At 37.8% G+C, this 19,621-nt stretch overlaps 1 protein-coding gene across 1 annotated transcript in view; it reads left to right on the top strand.

Moving 5' to 3' along the window:
- Positions 1-18,671, top strand: part of LOC103515305 — a 38,244-nt gene extending 19,573 nt beyond the window's left edge. The window contains exons 2-12 of the mRNA XM_026828046.1: positions 7,065-7,266; positions 7,681-7,977; positions 9,146-9,925; positions 10,022-10,152; positions 11,584-11,762; positions 11,882-11,961; positions 12,212-12,578; positions 15,468-15,844; positions 16,489-16,572; positions 16,618-16,914; positions 18,497-18,671. Of these exons, the coding sequence (XP_026683847.1) occupies positions 7,068-7,266; positions 7,681-7,977; positions 9,146-9,925; positions 10,022-10,152; positions 11,584-11,762; positions 11,882-11,961; positions 12,212-12,578; positions 15,468-15,844; positions 16,489-16,572; positions 16,618-16,914; positions 18,497-18,633 (2,928 nt within the window). The 5' untranslated portion in view covers positions 7,065-7,067 and the 3' untranslated portion in view covers positions 18,634-18,671. The remainder of the gene's footprint in view (positions 1-7,064; positions 7,267-7,680; positions 7,978-9,145; positions 9,926-10,021; positions 10,153-11,583; positions 11,763-11,881; positions 11,962-12,211; positions 12,579-15,467; positions 15,845-16,488; positions 16,573-16,617; positions 16,915-18,496) is intronic.
- The last annotated feature ends 950 nt before the right edge of the window (positions 18,672-19,621 follow it).

Here is a 19,621-nt window from a genome sequence, read left to right on the forward strand (position 1 = left end):
CAGCAAATCGTGATATCCCAGGTGGTCACTTGTCCTCTTGTCCTGGGGGCATTGAACCCGGGACCTTCTGCATGGCAAGCAAGCACATTACCACTGGGCTAACTGTACCCCCTACTTGTTCTGTAAAAGCCAATCAGAGTCCATTGCACATCCTACCTAGTACGTAAATACTAAATACCTACATATCTAGAGGTGTCAAAAGTCAAGACCTTAACAGCACAAATTATTATGTTATATGTTTCCACTACCATTTCCAACACAAGCTAATATGAACCAACTTCACAATAGAATTAAGAAGTGCCCGGGGCAATCCTTGATTTCAATGGGATTACCAATTCGTCCCGTGATCCTACGCGAGTATGTACGCGTGATTAGATATTATCTCGATGCAGTCATTCGTATTATCGACATTAATGTCCGAAGAAACATGATACAAGAAACAATATAGAATGCCTAGAGCTGTACTTTTAATTTATTTTTATAACCAAGATTTACATCTCTTGTTCTCACAATATAACTATACAGTAATATGGTTTAGGTACATGGGTTTATAGCTGTAATAATAGTTATTACTGATGGATATCAGTCAGAGCTACACCCATTATGCCACTGAAACTTCTGAAAATGCGTATTTTACTACTGAACTAGGTACAAGTATAAATTTGTATAGGCTCGCAGGTCCACTCAGCTATGAGTGTGGCCTACTCTAGTCGTATTTTCATTTCACAGTTTTCATGGTGGTAATGGTAGGGAAATGAAACGATCCCAAGGAATGTTCTATTCCCCAATTCCCACTAACCACCACGAAAAATATGAAAGGTAAATACAGCTCATCAACTAGGTAACATATATTAAGAAATATGCAAAATGTCCCAAAAAGTCCAAGATTAAGAAACACTGTACAACAATATCGTTCGACATTTCCAACATAAGTGTGAACCCAATCAAATCAATCGATTTATTTGTACATCATAATTATAAGTATACGATTGTATGTTGTATAAATGCTAATCATTCCTTCAGACTAAAGGCAGACTTTAGAGTCTTTAGACCACAATATCTCGGGAACAAGCTAGAGACTTGAAATTTGGTATGTAGTTCACAAATGTGACAAGGATGCAACACAAAACGTTTGGTCGAGATGGTTTCTGAAAATGCTTTCTAAGATTTCAAAGTTATTCTATAAGATTTCATACGCATTCTGAGATTTCTAGACGCATTTCTTAAATCCATTGGAAAAAATGATCAGGATTCAGAAATGCTCTGCAGGTCTCTCTGTTTGAAGATCCTTCTCTTGTGTGTAACAAATGCAAACCTCTCCAGAAATCCAACAACGATACAAGACTGAGAAGCAACGACCAGGTTGCATCGCCTAAAACGACCAACTTCGTGTCGTTGGCATCCCTGACTTCACCAGGTGTCACTACAACCCCTCAGCCTTTGTATCAAAGGTTCCTAGAGAATAAACTCACCCATGGGGCCTCGTCACCTACTCAGTCATTTAGTCAAACGCTCATGGAGAAACAATTCAAAGTGTTCCGGGTTGTGAAGGACGATAGCAATGAATTTACCCATGGGACCTCGTCACCTACTCAGTCATTTAGTCAAACGCTCATGGAGAAACAATTCAAAGTGTTCCGGGTTGTGAAGGACGATAGCAATGAATTCACCCATGGGGCCTCGTCACCTACTCAATCATTTAGTCAAACGCTCATGGAGAAACAATTCAAAGTGTTCCGGGTTGTGAAGGACGATAGCAATGAATTAGGGATCTACATTGAGAGACAAGATGGAGGAGCTCACTTCTCACCGTACCTGATATCTCATATTGAACCTGGAGGTGCCATTCATAGGTAAGAAATGTTCCTTCAATATAGACTTTCATGTGGATATTGCTGCTCAAAAGGCTTGATATAGTGCACAAGTACACTGTTCTCATTGTGTCTGATGTTTTGATTCCGACAAGTCAATAACCTAGAAAACCTAGATAACAATACAGTAAAAGCCCTTACGAGTTCCTACAACAACCTCACATGTTTGTTCTTGCTCATTAAGTCATTCCCCCATATGGATATTGCTGCTCAAAAGGCCTGATATAGTGTACCTACATGTACACTGTTCTCATTGTGTCTGATGTTTTGATTCCGACAAGTCAATAACATAGAAAACCTAGATAACAATACAGCAAAAGCCCTTACAAGTTCCTACAACAACCTCACATGTTTGTTCTTGCTCATTAAGTCATTCCCTGTGAACAAAAATCAAATGCCCTACTTTCATCAGAAAACTCCTGATAGCCTAGGCGTTAAAAAGCGACCGCAGTCAAATAAAATTAGTAGTAATGCTCTGGACTTTTTACTTTCCTTATCCTATAGGAAGGAAAGTAATGTAATCGGGTCAAATTTTCGATGGTCAGTTTTTAGTGAGGGAGATTACGTTGTGGAAATCTTCAAAGTAGTTAGGTATGTAGGTAAACACATAGTAGGCACCTGCCTATAACTTGAGATCTAGAAAGGAGTAGTAGGTACCTACCTACGATTTATAAACTAAAAGTAGGTAATTTGAATTCAAATCTAGAGACTGACTATCTTAGTAATGTTGGTAGGTCCCTAGGTATAACTTGTCAAATTTCAGACTACCTACTATAGCTGTTTTAGTAAAGTAACATTACACCTCTTGAAATGGCCTTTCAAACTCAAAGGGATTAAGATTAAATCTTTAATTTTGTATGAACGCCGTAAATTTTCAAATGTATGTATGCAATGTGCCACAGTTTCTACTGAACCACTCAAGTAACTCGTCCGCAAAAGAAAGATCTACTGCATCAACTCGCGGACGTTTCACGTCCGCCAGTTGATGTTTCACGTCCGCCAGTTCTGTCAGATTACTTGAGTTCAGAAGATAAAAGATTAGGATAGGTACTTTTATGGTACGGAAAGTAAAAACTAAATTCCTTTGTCTAAAGAATAAATCAAGTTACCTTTATGATCATGGCTCCGATAAAAACAAAATCTGTTCCAATGCTGAGATGTTCACTTTGGTTGCACTTGTTGGTAAATGTTGCTTGGTACTTGGCTGACTCCGTAATTTATACCAAACCCAGGGATCCCTAATGGGTTATGTAAAAAAGTAGGTATTCAACCTTCATAATGCAGGTATTCCGAAATATTGAAGGTAAAGTCTAGGTAATTATTATCAAATTTAGCAAATATCTAAATGACTATATATCTAAATAATGGTTAAAAAGTAGTCCGACTTGAAAAGTACCCAACCGCAGCGCAACCGGCTTAAAAAGTAAGCCTAACACCAAGATGATTTTTTTTTTTTTTTTTTTTTTTTTTTTTTTTTTTTTCTTAAATAGGTAGATGGGAAAGTTTACCCAAGTGGAAATTCTTAAAGGAAACCCTAATAGTTTTCTTGACAGCAAATCTAAATTTCCCCTCAATCTACAAGTTTTCGGCCCATGAACAAGATGTGTGTCATTTAAGCTTCTTGATAGTAAGGTTAATAGAGGTAGTTCCTGGTTGTTTAGCGTTTTTATGTTAATTACCAGGAAACCTTGCATGGCTGAGATCCCAGGATTTTGTTCGGAGTTTTGTAAACATGATATCTCTGGCATTATTTGGTTGTTGACTGTTAAAATACTCGTGATATGGGGCTAGATTATACGTAGGTAGTAGGTAGGTACATCCCCAAGCTAGATAGGTATACATAGGGGAAAAAAATCAGAAAATCACTTTATTCCAATGTACATACCTAAAAAACTAAAATCGCTAAAAAATTTCATAACTTTCATCAGCTTTTTCACAATTTCATGAAACCTCAGAAGGACAGCTATAACAGCTTAGGGTTTTGACAGATCACATCAAGCTTTTTCCTAGCTTCACAGCTATGAAAAAACTTTACATTTGGTTTAAAATTTTAAACCGTACTTACCGGGTTAAAGTTTAACCCATGGGAAAAGATACATAGATCTAGCGGAAGTATAAGAAGACCAGGAACATATTTAGCCATCCATCAGACTAAGTACACAATGTAGAATGCACCTAGAATTATATGCGAGTATATTATTATGGATATCAAAAATATTTATTACAAGTTTTTGCTCTTAGACCATCCCCAAGCTAGATAGGTATACATAGGGGAAAAAAATCAGAAAATCACTTTATTCCAATGTACATACCTAAAAAACTAAAAGAACGCGGCAGGCGCAGAATTTTCTGGCTGCATAATCTTAGAAAATGTACCTACGCCTTTTGTATTTTGTAACGATAAAACACAAACCGTTGCTTAAATTCAGAGATCCACCAAAAACTGGTGCATTTAGAAACAACTTGGTTTGATGGCCCATCTTCCTAAAACTTGGGTATACCCACAGAAGAGTCATCAACATCAGAAATACATAAAAAATAAATGTAGAACTGAAACCAGACTTTAATAAACATGATCTCATAAGATTTGTTACGATGACTAAATCGACCACAAGGTGGATTCTTGGTTCCATTGACCTCTCGTCAGCTTTTAGTAAATACATATTTACCTAGTAGGAAGGCAGGTATAATCTGATTCAGCGGCGATAGCACGTTGGTTTTTACTGATCCCACTCAGGCTGGGTGAGGTAAATGTGAAAAGGCGGGTAGCTTTTGCTAACCAAATGGAGGGTGAAACCTCTGTTAGGTACTAAAAACCTTAGAAAGAATACAGTTACGCTATTCCTCTATGCACAAAACAAAGAGGTTTTGTGAGGAGGCGGATAGCGGGATAGCTTGTCGCTGAATGAAGGTTAAAACCCCGTCAGTAAAAATGAAGTACCTATGTATAGGTACAATGGCGTCAAATAGGTACCTACCTAGTACCTACCTACCAAATAATCAAATAGGTAATTTTTGTCTTTCACATGTTCTGATTTCAGACCATGCGACTGTTCAAGCGAAGATGTTCAGACCCCAGTCCCCAACTGGTCAGCCTTGATTCGCCTATGTACCTACTGGGTACTCAAATGAACCGTTTGTGAATTCACTATACTTGAGTATTATGTTTTTGGTAAAAAAATAATAATAATAAAATAAAAAAAATTGATAACATTCAATAACAAAAAAAAAATTAAAAAAATAAAAAATAAGTAGGTACGAAGGATTGTTTGACAAAACAAAATCATTTTTAGAAGAAATAATAGAAAGTAAAAAATTAATCTATTGCAAACTTTCTCGCCTGCACCTAATAAACGCCCACTACCTACTCAAGAAACCTTCGAAAGTAGTGCTTTCTTTCTGTGGAATTGATAAATTCCCAACATCCGGGTTTATTCCTCTTGGCGGACCCTGTATATTTCTACCTCCACACTTAAATAGATGGGAAAGTTTACCCAAGTGGAAATTCTTAAAGGAAACCCTAATAGTTTTCTTGATTTTGACTTATCCGTGATTAGGGCCTAATTGACCAAATGTCTGTTTAACAGATTATCTCCTTAACCCATTAACGCTTAGCGTCAATTCAGCAAAATATTAATTTCATGATCCTATTAACGCCTTATGCAGTGTACCCATGCCTAGCAGGTATGCAGTATGTCATAAGTTTTAGACAAAAAATTAAATACCTAGATCTAGAATTCTAGATCCATAATTTTATTTTGACCTTTCCGTAGGTTTAACATACATATACAAGTTTTCGGCCCATGAACAAGATGTGTGTCATTTAAGCCTCTTGATAGTAAGGTTAATAGAGGTAGTTCCTGGTTGTTTAGCGTTTTCATGTTAATACTGGTTATGACTCACCCAAGATCTTTCTCTCTCCAGGTTTGGCGACATGGGGCCGGAAAGTTGGCCGAAAGTGGGAACAAATGAAGCGGAGCGATTCTTCCGAGATTCTGTCCAATTCACCGAGTCGACACAAGAAGCAATCCTTCTCACCCGGGAAGGCTGTCCAAAAAGCTGCAACTCCGGGTCTCCCGCCCATTGCCAGAAATCGACGGATTTCCCGAGTGGAATCACTGAAGAATTTGTTTGGCAGATCCAGTTTTTACTTAACCGTGATTAGGGCCTATTAATTGACCAAATGTCTGTTTAACAGATTATCTCCTTAACCCATTAACGCTTAGCGTCAATTCAAAATATTAATTTCATGATCCTATTAACGCCTTATGCAGTGTACCCATACCTAGCAGGTATGCGATATGTCATAAGTTTTAGACAAAAAATTAAATACCTAGATCTAGAATTCTAGATCCATAATTTTATTTTGACCTTTCCGTAGGTTTAACAATCGTATTTTTGGGGGTGTCAAAAGGCGATAGTCCCTGGTTATGACTCACCTAAGATCTTTCTCTCCAGGTTTGGCGACATGGGGCCGGAAAGTTGGCCGAAAGTGGGAACAAATGAAGCGGAGCGATTCTTCCGAGATCCTCTCCAATTCACCGAGTCGGCACAAGAAGCAATCCTTCTCTCCGGGGAAGGCTGTCCAGAAAGCTGCAACTCCGGGTCTCCCGCCCATTGCCAGAAATCGACGGATTTCCCGAGTGGAATCACTGAAGAATTTGTTTGGCAGATCCAAGGGAAGGCTGTCCAGAAAGCTGCCACCCCAGGTCTCCCGCCCATTGCCAGAAATCGACGGATTTCCCGAGTGGAATCACTGAAGAATTTGTTTGGCAGATCCAATGTGGTGGCGAGTGGGCAGGTATAATCTGATTCAGCGGCGATAGCACGTTGGTTTTTACTGGTCCCACTCAGGCTGGGTGAGGTTAATGTGAAAAGGCGGGTAGCTTTTGCTAACCAAATGGAGGGGAAACCTCTGTTACTAAAAACCTTAGAAAGAATACAGTTACGCTATTCCTCTATGCACAAAACAAAGAGGTTTTGTGAGGAGGCGGTTTGCTTGTTGCTGAATGGAGGGTGAAACCCCCGTCAGTAAGAATGAAGTACCTATAGGTACTAGGTACAATGGCGTCAAATAGGTACCTACCTACCAAATAAACAAATAAGTTTTGTCTTTTAGGTACAATGGCGTCAAATAGGTACCTACCTACCAAATAAACAAATAAGTTTTGTCTTTCACATTTCTGATTTCAGACCATGCGACTGTTCAAGCGAAGGTGTTCAGACCCCAGTCCCCAACTAGTCAGCCTCTCCCCGATAGCTAACGATGAGGATCAAGATGACCTGGATAACAACTGTCTGAACAATGCCTATGACAATAACTCTGGCCAGAACACGCCTGCCGGTAAAGGATCTCGGACACCTATTAGCGGATCGCCCAAATCTCATCGGAAAGGTACTGAAATTGGGTCTACTCTTACTTGTTTTTACTTAACCGTGATTAGGGCCTATTAATTGACGAAATTGGGTCTACTCTTACTTATTTTTACTTAACCGTGATTAGCCTAGTTTACCAAATGTCTGTTTAACAGATTATCTCCTTAAACCATTAACGCCTAGCAAAATATTAATATGATGATCCTATGAACGCCGTATGCAGTGTGCCCATTCTTAGTAGGTATGCAATATGCCATAATTTTTAGATAAAAAATAAAGACAGCTCTAGAATCTAGCTAGATCCATAATACATAATATTTTATTTTGATTTCCGTAGGTTTAACATTTAACAATCATATTTTTAGGGGGTTCAAAAGGCGACAGACTCACTGGCTCACTGGTTATGACTTATGTGGGATCTTTCTCTCTCCAGGTTTGGCGACATGGGGCCGGAAAGTTGGCCGAAAGTGGGAACAAATGAAGCGGAGCGATTCTTCCGAGATCCTCTCCAATTCACCGAGTCGACACAAGAAGCAATCCTTCTCTCCGGGGAAGGCTCTCCAGAAAGCTGCCACCCCGGGTCTCCCGCCCATTGCCAGAAATCGACGGATTTCCCGAGTGGAATCACTGAAGAATTTGTTTGGCAGATCCAATGTGGTGGCGAGTGCGCAGTCGAACAATAAGACCCGAAACACCAATCCTGACTGGGTCAAATCCGAGTGTCAGAAAGGTGAGTTTCATTTTTAACGTAGGACCTTTTAGAAAAAGGTAAGTATCTGCTTAGAAAGATCAAAAGAAGAAAGAAAAGAGAAAATAGCAGATTGAAAGCACAATCTATTTTAGACTTATTGATAATCCTTGGAAGTTATTATTTAAAATATTCAAGTATCTAGATGTATCTACTTACCAATTAAATACAAATAGTTCCATTGTTGCATTTTCCTCTTATGTGTTGCAGGTATTGAAGACTTGTACGAATTGAATCAAATGTTGATGAATCAAAACGGAAAATCTAATAGATTTAAAGCACAATCTATTTTAGACTTCTTGATGATCCTTGGAAGTTATTATTTAAAATATTCATGTATCTAGATGTATCTACATACTTACCAATTAAGTACAAATAGTTCAATTGTTGCATTTTCCTCTTATGTGTTGCAGGTATTGAAGACTTGTACGAATTGAATCAAATGTTGATGAATCAAAACGGAAAATCTAACTAATGGTAGGACCTTTTAGAAAAATGGTAAGTAGGTATCGGATCAGGAAGACTACCTAATACCCATCTACTGCATGATTCCATACGAGTATCTGATTAGAAAGACTAGCCATCTACTGCATGAATATCTTAGCAAAAGAAGAAAGAACATTGAAAATAGCAGATTTAAAGCACAATCTGTTTTCGACTTGTTGATCCTCCTTAAGTTATTCATGTATGTATGTATGTATCTATCACTTACTATGTATTATAAGTTCAATACAATACAATTATAAGTTCAATTGTTGCATTTTCTTATGTGTTGCAGGTATTGAAGACTTGTACGAATTGAATCAAATGTTGATGAATCAAAACGGAAAATCGAATCATAGCAAACGAAACAAAACTTTAGCGAGGAAACGAATCATTAGTGAAAACCTGGAAGAAGAACTTTTCGAAGACTTGGATATTCTCATCAATAACAAAGAACAACTCAAAGCTCTAAGGTAAGTATCTGCTTAGAAAGATCAAAAGAAGAAAGAAAAGAGAAAATAGGTAGCAGATTTAAAGCACAATCTGTTTTAGACTTATTGATGATCCTTGGAAGTTATTATTTAAAATATTCAAGTATCTAGATGTATCTACTTACCAATTAAATACAAATAGTTCAATTGTTCCATTTTCCTCTTATGTGTTGCAGGTATTGAAGACTTGTACGAATTGAATCAAATGTTGATGAATCAAAACGGAAAATCTAATCATAGCAAACGGAACAAAACCTTAGCGCGGAAACGAATCATAAGTGAAAACCTGGAAGAAGAACTTTTCGAAGACTTGGATATTCTCATCAATAACAAAGAACAACTCAAAGCTCTGAGTTATGATGATCTATTCCATGTATTTCAACAGTTAACCAAAAATGATTGGCGAAATATTCAAAACAATAAATTTAGAAACTCATCCAGTTCTCTAGATCGATTTGAAATTGTAGAAATAAACAACAACAAGGATATGAAAAGTGTCAGTCTAGAAAATTTGCCAATCAAGAAATTAAACGAGGAATTCACGCAAAAATTTAAAAACAAGAAGGGTCTGACAAAAAGTAAAACTAAGGTGAATGACTCATGTAAAACATTGGACAGTGTCGTCAGACAATGTTCAGAAGAGAAAGAAAACTTTAGGGAATCAGATCCTCTACCATTGGCAGTCAACAATCTATACAATTTCCTAAATAATTTACTTTTGCCAATCAAGAAATTAAACGAGGAATTCACGCAAAAATATAAAAACAAGAAGGGTCTAACAAAAAGTAAAACTAAGGTGAATGACTCATGTAAAACATTAGACAGCGTTGTCAGGCAATGTTCAGAAGAGAAAGAAAACTTTAGGGAATCAGACCCTCTACCATTGGCAGTCAACAATCTATACAATTTCCTAAATAATTTACTATTAATAAAAGCTGATGAAAGTGGCTATGAAAGTGACTAGATATTTCCGCAAATCAGATCGACAAACCTAGTCTTGAAATTCGTTCAATAAATAAAAACAATTGTTCCGTTTGTTCTTATTGTTTCAGAGGCAACAAATCGAAATCCTGTGATGACCTGGACAAATTCTGAAATTGCCGACACTCTTCGAAGATGCACAAGACATAATGCACGAAATGTACTCAACCAAAGACCATCCCGACTTGGATTTACCAATGCTGTTAGCACAAATTGAACGGTTTCCAAAATTAGTAAAGGCGCATATTTTTTACTAGTGAATATTGGGATAGAATCATGGTTGCGCGGAAAGTACCTTATACATAGGTAGTAGGAAAGTAGGCAGTAGGCATTAGGAAACCAGCGGCAGCGGAGATAGCACGTTGAATGTACCAGTTGCCAAAGGTTCACTGAAGTTAATCAACGTTTCACGTGGTTCGCATTCGGATGAGTGACCATCAACACCAGTGTGGAGTTGTGGACCCAGCTTTTAGTTCCACGTCTGGAAAATGAAGGTGGTACCTAAATACATATTTTGGCAGATACCTACTAACCGAATAGTAATTATAAATACATAAATAGTAGACTTATTTATACATAGTTAATATTTAGTAAACCATTGTGATCTCCATATTGTTTATTTCTGCCTATAATAAAATACATGTTTAATTAATAACATAAATTTGTAAATACTAAATAGATTCAATTTTACTTTGCTTTTTTAACGTTTGAGGAAAAAGCTCAACTTCGGACTGTAAAACCTTTATAAAAAAAATACCTGAACCAGTAGCTCAGAGGTAGAACGTAGGGCTCGTAAACCGGAGGACTAGGGTTCGAGAAAACCAGTTGTTTAAGAGAAAAAAGTTGTACTTAATGTACTTAGTTGTGGTAAAAGTGTGAACAAGCTTGCCATAATTTACTGGTATTAGTTTGTTCATGTAGTAATAGTAATTAGTAAACTACATATTAGGTACCTAATAATAAGTAATAGGTACCTATATTTTTGCACTCATCCGTATAATAGGTGGGTACACACATGAACGAGTTATTGATTAGAAAATTTCATCAAGAAAGGCCTAATCTTAATTAGACCCTTTTTGAGCACAACGTATAAAGTATTTCTAATGCGAAATATTGTAAAGAATGAGTTGTAAAAAGAATCATGTTGATATCTCCAGTTTTCACAAAGGCACACAGGTTTCAGTAAAATCCTCTCAACAATGTCTATTGGAAATCTAAAACTATAAACTGTTTTACTCAAAAGTCAAAAATCAAGTTTCGCCTTCGAGTCCCTCTTGAATAAACCCCTTTCAATTATTACCTATTACCTACAAAGTTTAGGTACTTCTTGAATCAACTTCAATAGTTATTACAAGGGTAGGCTGAAATCCACGTGCGACTAATATGACTTTCTCTATCGTAATCAAATCACTCTTGAAATGTCTTGATCAAATTTTTTGCATAATAATTAGATCTAGGTGGGTAATAGGTAAATAACTATCTATTTTGTTGATGATTGATCGACTAGGCATAAGGTAGATAGGGACAACTTTTGATAGGAACAACTTTGTTGACTAGTAAATAAAAATAAATTATTATTATTTTTTTTTATTAGATAGAAATAAATTTTAATTTATTTGATTGATTGATGCAATCGAGTCCCAGCAGAATTCCCAAAACCAATAACTTGAAGAGTAAAATCAACAACGAATTAGAAAGTAAATCCATTGAGAGGCGATCTCCTAGTCCTCTGGAAATCGACGATGATAAACTTTTATTCAATAGGAAAAGGAATTGTAAAATTAACATGGGTATCCGACGTGGTGACGTAAAGTCCGCAAATTCATTGAGAGGCGATCTCCTAGTCCACTGGAAATCGACGATGATAAACTTTTATTCAATAGAAAAAGGAATTGTAAAATTAACATGGGGATCCGACGTGGTGACGTGAAGTCCGTATTTGGTATCAACAGGAGAAGAAGTAATGAACTATCCTGTGGAGCTTCCAAAGAAAATGTTCTGTTTGAAGATCCTTCTCTTGTGTGTACCGAAGAAACATGATACAAGAAACAATATAGAATGCCTAGAGCTGTATTTTTAATTTATTTTTATAACCAAGATTTACATCTCTTGTTCTCACAATATAACTATACAATGATATGGTTTAGGTACATGGGTTTATAGCTGTAATAATAGTTATTACTGATGAAAATCAGTCAGAGCTACTCCCATTATGCCACTGAACTGTGGAGCTTCCAAAGAAAATGTTCTGTTTGAAGATCCTTCTCTTGTGTGTAACAAATGCAAACCTCTCCCGAAATCCAACAACGATACAAGACTGAGAAGCAACGACCAGGTTGCATCGCCTAAAACGACCAACTTCGTGTCGTTGGCATCCCTGACTTCACCAGGTGTCACTACAACCCCTCAGCCTTTGTATCAAAGGTTTCTAGAGAATAAACTCACCCATGGGGCCTCGTCACCTACTCAATCATTTAGTCAAACGCTCATGGAGAAACAATTCAAAGTGTTCCGGGTTGTGAAGGACGATAGCAATGAATTAGGGATCTACATTGAGAGACAAGATGGAGGAGCTCACTTCTCACCGTACCTGATATCTCATATTGAACCTGGAGGTGCCATTCATAGGTAAGAAATGTTCCTTCAATATAGACTTTCATGTGGATATTGCTGCTCAAAAGGCTTGATATAGTGCACAAGTACACTGTTCTCATTGTGTCTGATGTTTTGATTCCGACAAGTCAATAACCTAGAAAACCTAGATAACAATACAGTAAAAGCCCTTACGAGTTCCTACAACAACCTCACATGTTTGTTCTTGCTCATTAAGTCATTCCCTGTGAACAAAAATCAAATGCCCTACTTTCATCAGAAAACTCCTGATAGCCTAGGCGTTAAAAAGCGACCGCAGTCAAATAAAATTAGTAGTAATGCTCTGGACTTTTTTATCACACTCCCTAAACGTGCAGTTGAATATGATTAGAGTTTATCATCCTCTTAATCCATGAGTTCACTCATTGAAAACAAAATCTAATCAAAGTTCAAGCTTGTGATAAAACACAACAAACTCCAGCTGTTAACGTCAACCTAGAATAATTTCCAAACTTTCGTTTTTAATTACTATTTTCTTGCCAAAGTTACGCGAAAGTGAATTTAAATTTCGAAAATGTGAAGAACTTTCTCGTTTTCTTACAAATTTTAAATAATGAGTCCCCAGACTCTTGCAGTTCTTTTTGTGAGTCTAATGTAGTTTGAAAGTAACGTGCCTTTTGTTAAAATCCAGTCAGATAATAAATATGTAGATAGGATACTTACATGAAGATAATAATCATTATTTAGGAGTTTTAAATGACATTTTATTATTACAACATTACAAGCTATGCAACTGTGATATATCACCTAAACGGTAAAGGACCTAACGACATAAAAGTTATTACTGAGGTCATTATTTAGGAGTTTTAAATGATATTTTATTATTACAACATTACAAGCTATGCAACTGTGATATATCACCTAAACGGTAAAGGACCTAACGACATAAAAGTTATTACTGAGAACTACAAAGTATAAATTTGTAAAGGCTCGTAGGTCCACTCAGCTATGAGTGTGGCCTACTATAGTCGTATTTTCATTTCACAGTTTTCATGGTGGTAATGGTAGGGAATAGGGAAATGAAACGATGCCAAGGAATGTTCTATTCCCCAATTCCCACTAACCACCACGAAAAATATGAAAGGTAAATACAGCTCATCAACTAACATATTAAGAAATATGCTAAATGTCCCAAAAAGTCTGTCGTACAACAATATCGTTCGACATTTCCAACATAAGTGTGAACAACATAAGTGTGAACCCAATCAAATCAATCAATTTATTTGTACAATCTCATCATGAACTTATAAATACTGAAACAAACAAGAGTAACATACCTAAACAATAACATAAACAATGTACAACAACAACAACAACAACAACAACAACAACAACAACAACAAACAGAAACTATGATAACAAGAACAAGAATCTACAAAAGCAGAACACAGGAAATACATATGATCTGACCTCAGCTTCAGAACTTCAGATGGGTAACCCCCTACTTCTGCTATTCTGTATCTTGGTCCATGGTACATTGGTTCTATCAATATCTGTACGGTTGTATTCATAGCTATATCTACGGTGTATCTTGCGGGTACCGTAATATTCATGGTAAAATATTTCTCGGGTGGACCCAGGCACGGATATAGAACTTCGTATAGTAGGACCTGATATGTTTTTATTTATTTTGAAGCTCAATTATTGAAGAAAACTTGCCATTATCAGCCATATCATGCAAAAAGTCAACAAGTACATACACTCTGCTACTGCTACAACTCATCCAGGGAAAAATTGAAAAAAATTACATGAATAACAAAAAACAGAAACTATAATAACAAGAACAAGAATGTACAAAAGCAGAACACAGGAAATACATATGATCTGACCTCAGCTTCAGAACTTCAGATTGGTAACCCCCTACTTCTGCTATTCTGTATCTTGGTCCATGGTACATTGGTTCTATCAATATCTGTACGGTTGTATTCATAGCTATATCTACGGTGTATCTTGCGGGTACCGTAATATCCATGGTAAAATATTTCTCGGGTGGACCCAGGCACGGATATAGAACTTCGTATATTAGGGCCTGATATGTTTTTAAGTATTTCTTTTGAAGCCCAATTATTGGAGAAAACTTGCCTTATCAGCCATATCATGCAAAAAGTCAACAAGTACATACACTCTGCTAATGCTACAACTCATCCAGGGAAAAATTGAAAAAAAAAAAGAGAACGCTGCAGGCGCAAAATTTTCTGGCTGCATAATCTTAGAAAATGTACCTACGCCTTTTGTATTTTGTAACGATAAAACACAAACCGTTGCTTAAATTCAGAGGATTATTTAGGAGTTATAAATGACATTTTATTATTACCTACAACATTACAAGTTATGCAACTGTGATATATCACCTAAACGGTAAAGGACCTAACGACATAAAAGTTATTACTGAGCATAGCGTCGCGTCGTCTGCGACAGCGAATGAATGGGATTTTAAAAATTTAAGTGTTGTTATTCTGCGTCCTTTTAATCAGTCTTCTATTCATAGATATCTTCCGTTGTTATTTTTTGAACAAGTGGTACCTTTCCCCGGTTTCGTCTTTTCAGGGATGGAAGATTCCTAACAGGTCGTTTTAGAATTATCCCGTGTTTCGTCTTTTCAGGGATGGAAGGTTCCATGTGGGCGATGAACTCATCAAGGTGAACGACAAACGCCTCAAAGGTCTCACCCATCTTCCGTTGTTATTTTTTGAACAAGTGGTACCTTTCCCCGGTTTCGTCTTTTCAGGGATGGAAGGTTCCATGTGGGCGATGAACTCATCAAGGTGAACGACAAACGCCTCAAAGGTCTCACCATCCAGTTTTTCAGGGATGGAAGATTCCTAACAGCTCGTTTTAAAATTCTCCCGTGTTTCGTCTTTTCAGGGATGGAAGGTTCCATGTGGGCGATGAACTCATCAAGGTGAACGACAAACGCCTCAAAGGTCTCACCATCCAGGAGGCACGCGAAGCTCTCAACAATAAAGACTCGCATGTCGAGATCGTCATCTGTCGAAATCCGGACGACGCGAAATCGGCAACCAACTGTGATAACCTGCAACCCAATCCAAAGAATCTGCCCAAGAAGAACATCATCATTAACCAGCGACAGAAGAATATCGTGGAGAAGTCGCTGATGCCGGAACGACAAGTGTCCATGCCGGAGATCGAACGAAACAAAACCGAAGTAATCGCAACGACACAGGTGTCAAATGAGAAGAGTCAGACGAGCAACTGCTCCAAGATTAGGAATAAAGTGACTGGTAAGTGATTGCTTTTTTATTAGTTCTGTGGTTTTATGGGACTGTACTGCTGTAGGTATAATCGTAGGCCTTTTGACCGTTTTACTACCTATCTTTACTGGAGTTCTGTGGTTTTATGGGACTGTACTGCTGTAGGTATAATCGTAGGCCTTTTGACCGTTTTACTACCTATCTTTACTGGAATCTTGGATAAGTTCTCGGTTTTCCTCCCGAGACAACGAGACTGCATCTCGACTTAACTTGTAAAAAGAGAAGGCCACACTGACCCATCAATATGTGAATAACCTAACAAATTCGTTGCAGAGGTTACATTATCGTGGGTAATGTAGGAATCAAACAGACACGTGAAGACAGGTTCTGTGTTTTTATGGGACTGTACTGCTGTAGGTACAATCGTAGGCCTTTTGACCGTTTTACTACCTATCTTTACTGGAATCTTGGATCAGTTCTCGGTTTTCCTCCCGAGACGAGACTGCATCTCGACTTAACTTGTAAAAAGAGAAGGCCCCTCTGACCCATCAACATGTGAATAACCTAACAAATTCGTTGCAGGGGTTAAATTATCGTAGGTAGTGACGGAATCAAACAGGCAAATGAAGACATAGTTTGCATTACAACAGTCTCCTGTCCTTTTTCCATTCCAGGCATGCGGAAGTTTTCCTGTCAGTTCGACGGGATTTCACCCCGAAGACGACAGAGCGTTGTCGACCACAATCGCTCCAACGTCGTGAAGACATAGTTTACATCACAACACTGTCCTGTTCTTTTTCCAGGCATGCGGAAGTTTTCCTGTCAGTTCGACGGGATTTCACCCCGAAGACGACAGAGCGTTGTCGACCACAATCGCTCCAACGTCGCAGCGACACCCAACAACAGCAACGCGACAGTCAAGCGACCAAAGTCCCTGTCGCTGTCCATGTTTACCGTTACGTTTCAAAAAGGCCCGGGTCAGAAGTCTTTAGGTTTCAGCATAGTGGGAGGAAGGGATTCGCCGAAAGGAAACTTGGGCATTTTCGTCAAGACGATTTTCCAGTCGGGACAAGCGGCCGAAAATGAAAAGCTCAGAGAAGGTGAGTTGGTATTTTGATTGTCTGGTTGATTGGTACTCTAAAACGCTATGTCTCGTCCTTTCCCCAAAGTTCAAGACTCTCGTAGATGTAGTCATGTGAAATTTTAGAACTTTCTTTTGTGAAGTTAGATGTACAGGAAACACTTTCAAAGATAGGTTATGCCAAATTCTCCAAAATTCCAAGTCCTCGCAGAATAGCCAGCAAATCGTGATATCCCAGGTGGTCACTTGTCCTGGTGCCACCAGTGCAGAACGTTGCCTTGATTAATCCATTGGGTTAACTGATCCTTCTAAAACTGGTTCACATTAGACACCATTCTCTAGTTAGATTCCATCGAACTTTACGTTTATTCAACGTGATTAGCCCTGATTAAGTGATTAGGACGTCCTTTTGTAGAGGAATGCGTGGAGAGAAAATGCTTTCAACAATGGATATTCTGGTTTCAGGAGACTTTCCCCAAAGTTCAAGACTCTCGTAGATGTAGTCATGTGAAATTTTAGGACTTTCTTTTGTGAAGTTAGATGTACAGGTTATGCCAAACGGTTTCAAAGATAGGTTATGCCAAATTCTCCAAAATTCTGAGTCCTCGCAGAATAGCCAGCAAATCGTGATATCCCAGGTGGTCACTTGTCCTGGTGCCATCAGTGCATAACGTTGCTTAACTTAATTGATTAATCCATTGGGTTAACTGATCCTTCTAAAACTGGTTCACATTAGACGCCATTCTCTAGTTAGATTCCATCGAACTTTACGTTTATTCAACGTGCTTAGGCCCTGATTAATCGATTAGGACGTCCTTTTGTAGAGGAATGCGTGGAGAGAAAATGCTTTCAACAATGGATATTTTGGTTTCAGGAGACGAGATCATTGCCATCAACGGAGTTCCGCTGGAAAACAAAACCCATGCTGAGGCTATCGCTATGTTCAAGGACATTTTTCCCCAGAGTTCAAAACTCTCGTAGATGTAGTCATGTGAAATTTTAGGACTTTCTTTTGTGAAGTTAGATGTACAGGAAACACTTTCAAAGATAGGTTATGCCAAATTCTCCAAAATTCTGAGTCCTCGCAGAATAGCCAGCAAATCGTGATATCCCAGGTTCCCAGGTGGTCACTTGTCCTGGTGCCATCAGTGCAGAACGTTGCTTAACTTAATTGATTAATCCATTGGGTTAACTGATCCTTCTAAAACTGGTTCACATTAGACGCCATTCTCTAGTTAGATTCCATCGAACTTTACGTTTATTCAACGTGCTTAGGCCCTGATTAAGTGATTAGGACGTACTTTTGTAGAAGAATGCGTGGAGAGAAAATGCTTTCAACAATGGATATTCTGGTTTCAGGAGACGAGATCATTGCCATCAACGGAGTTCCGCTGGAAAAGAACGTTTCTTAACTTGATTAATCCATTGGGTTAACTGATCCTTCTAAAACTGGTTCACATTAGACGCCATTCTCTAGTTAGATTCCATCGAACTTTACGTTTATTCAACGTGCTTAGGCCCTGATTAAGTGATTAGGACGTCCTTTTGTAGAGGAATGCGTGGAGAGAAAATGCTTTCAACAATGGATATTCTGGTTTCAGGAGACGAGATCATTGCCATCAACGGAGTTCCGCTGGAAAACAAAACCCATGCTGAGGCTATCGCTATGTTCAAGGACATCAAAGTGGGAAATGTGGTGGTTCATGTTGGGAGACGTGACAGTATAGGAAAAACGTAAGTCTTCTTGAGTTTAACTGTTGGACATAGTAAATCGAGGGACTGCTATATTGTAAATCGAGGGACTTAAAATCACGGTCTACTCAAAAATGGACATTTCCGCAAATCAGATCGACAAAACTAGTCTTGAAATTCGTTCAATAAATAAAAACAATTGTTGTATATAACATTATAATTCTATGTTGGCACACTATAATAAATATTAAAAAAAAAAAAAAAAAACAATTGTTCCGTTTGTTCTTAAAAAAAAAAAAAAAAAGAATTATGATAAAAAGGCCAAAACTTTTTTTTTTTTTTTTTTCAGGCCTTTTAGCTAAAATTTGTGTTAAAAGAAATCCTGTGATGACCTGGACAAATTCTGAAATTGCCGACACTCTTCGAAGATGCGCAAGACCTAATGCACGAAATGTGCTCAACCAAAGACCATCCCGACTTGGATTTGCCAATGCTGTTAGCACATATTAAACGGTTTCCAAAAGTAGTAAAGGAGCATATTTTTTACTAGTGAATATTGGGATAGAATCATAGTTGCGCGGAAAGTACCTTATACATAGGTAGTAGGAACGTAGGCAGTAGGCATTAGGAAGCCAGCGGCAGCGGCGATAGCATGTTGAATGCACCAGTTGCCGAAGGGTCACTGAAGTTAATCAACGTTTCACGTAGTTCGCATTCGGATGGGTGACCATCAACTCCAGTGTGGACCCAGCTTTTAGTTCCACGTCTGGAAAATGAAGGTGGTACCTAAATATTGTTTTCTAATTTTTCTTTTGTACATGAAGAAAAGAGAAAAAAAGGACAAAATACCAGTGAAAGACCTTTGTCCAAATCAGATAAAGTACGAAAAAAGTCAATATATAGGAAAAATAAAAAACGTCGAAGAAGAAAGAAATTGATTTTTTTCTTTTCGCTCTCCTGAAAATTTTGAAAAAATCATTTACGCCCCTTTTGATCGAAATGTCGAATGGTCGAAATGTCAAAGAAAAAATAAA

The sequence above is a fragment of the Diaphorina citri genome, unplaced genomic scaffold (assembly GCF_000475195.1).
Source record: "Diaphorina citri unplaced genomic scaffold, Diaci psyllid genome assembly version 1.1 scaffold1316, whole genome shotgun sequence".
Lineage (NCBI taxonomy): Eukaryota > Metazoa > Arthropoda > Insecta > Hemiptera > Psyllidae > Diaphorina > Diaphorina citri.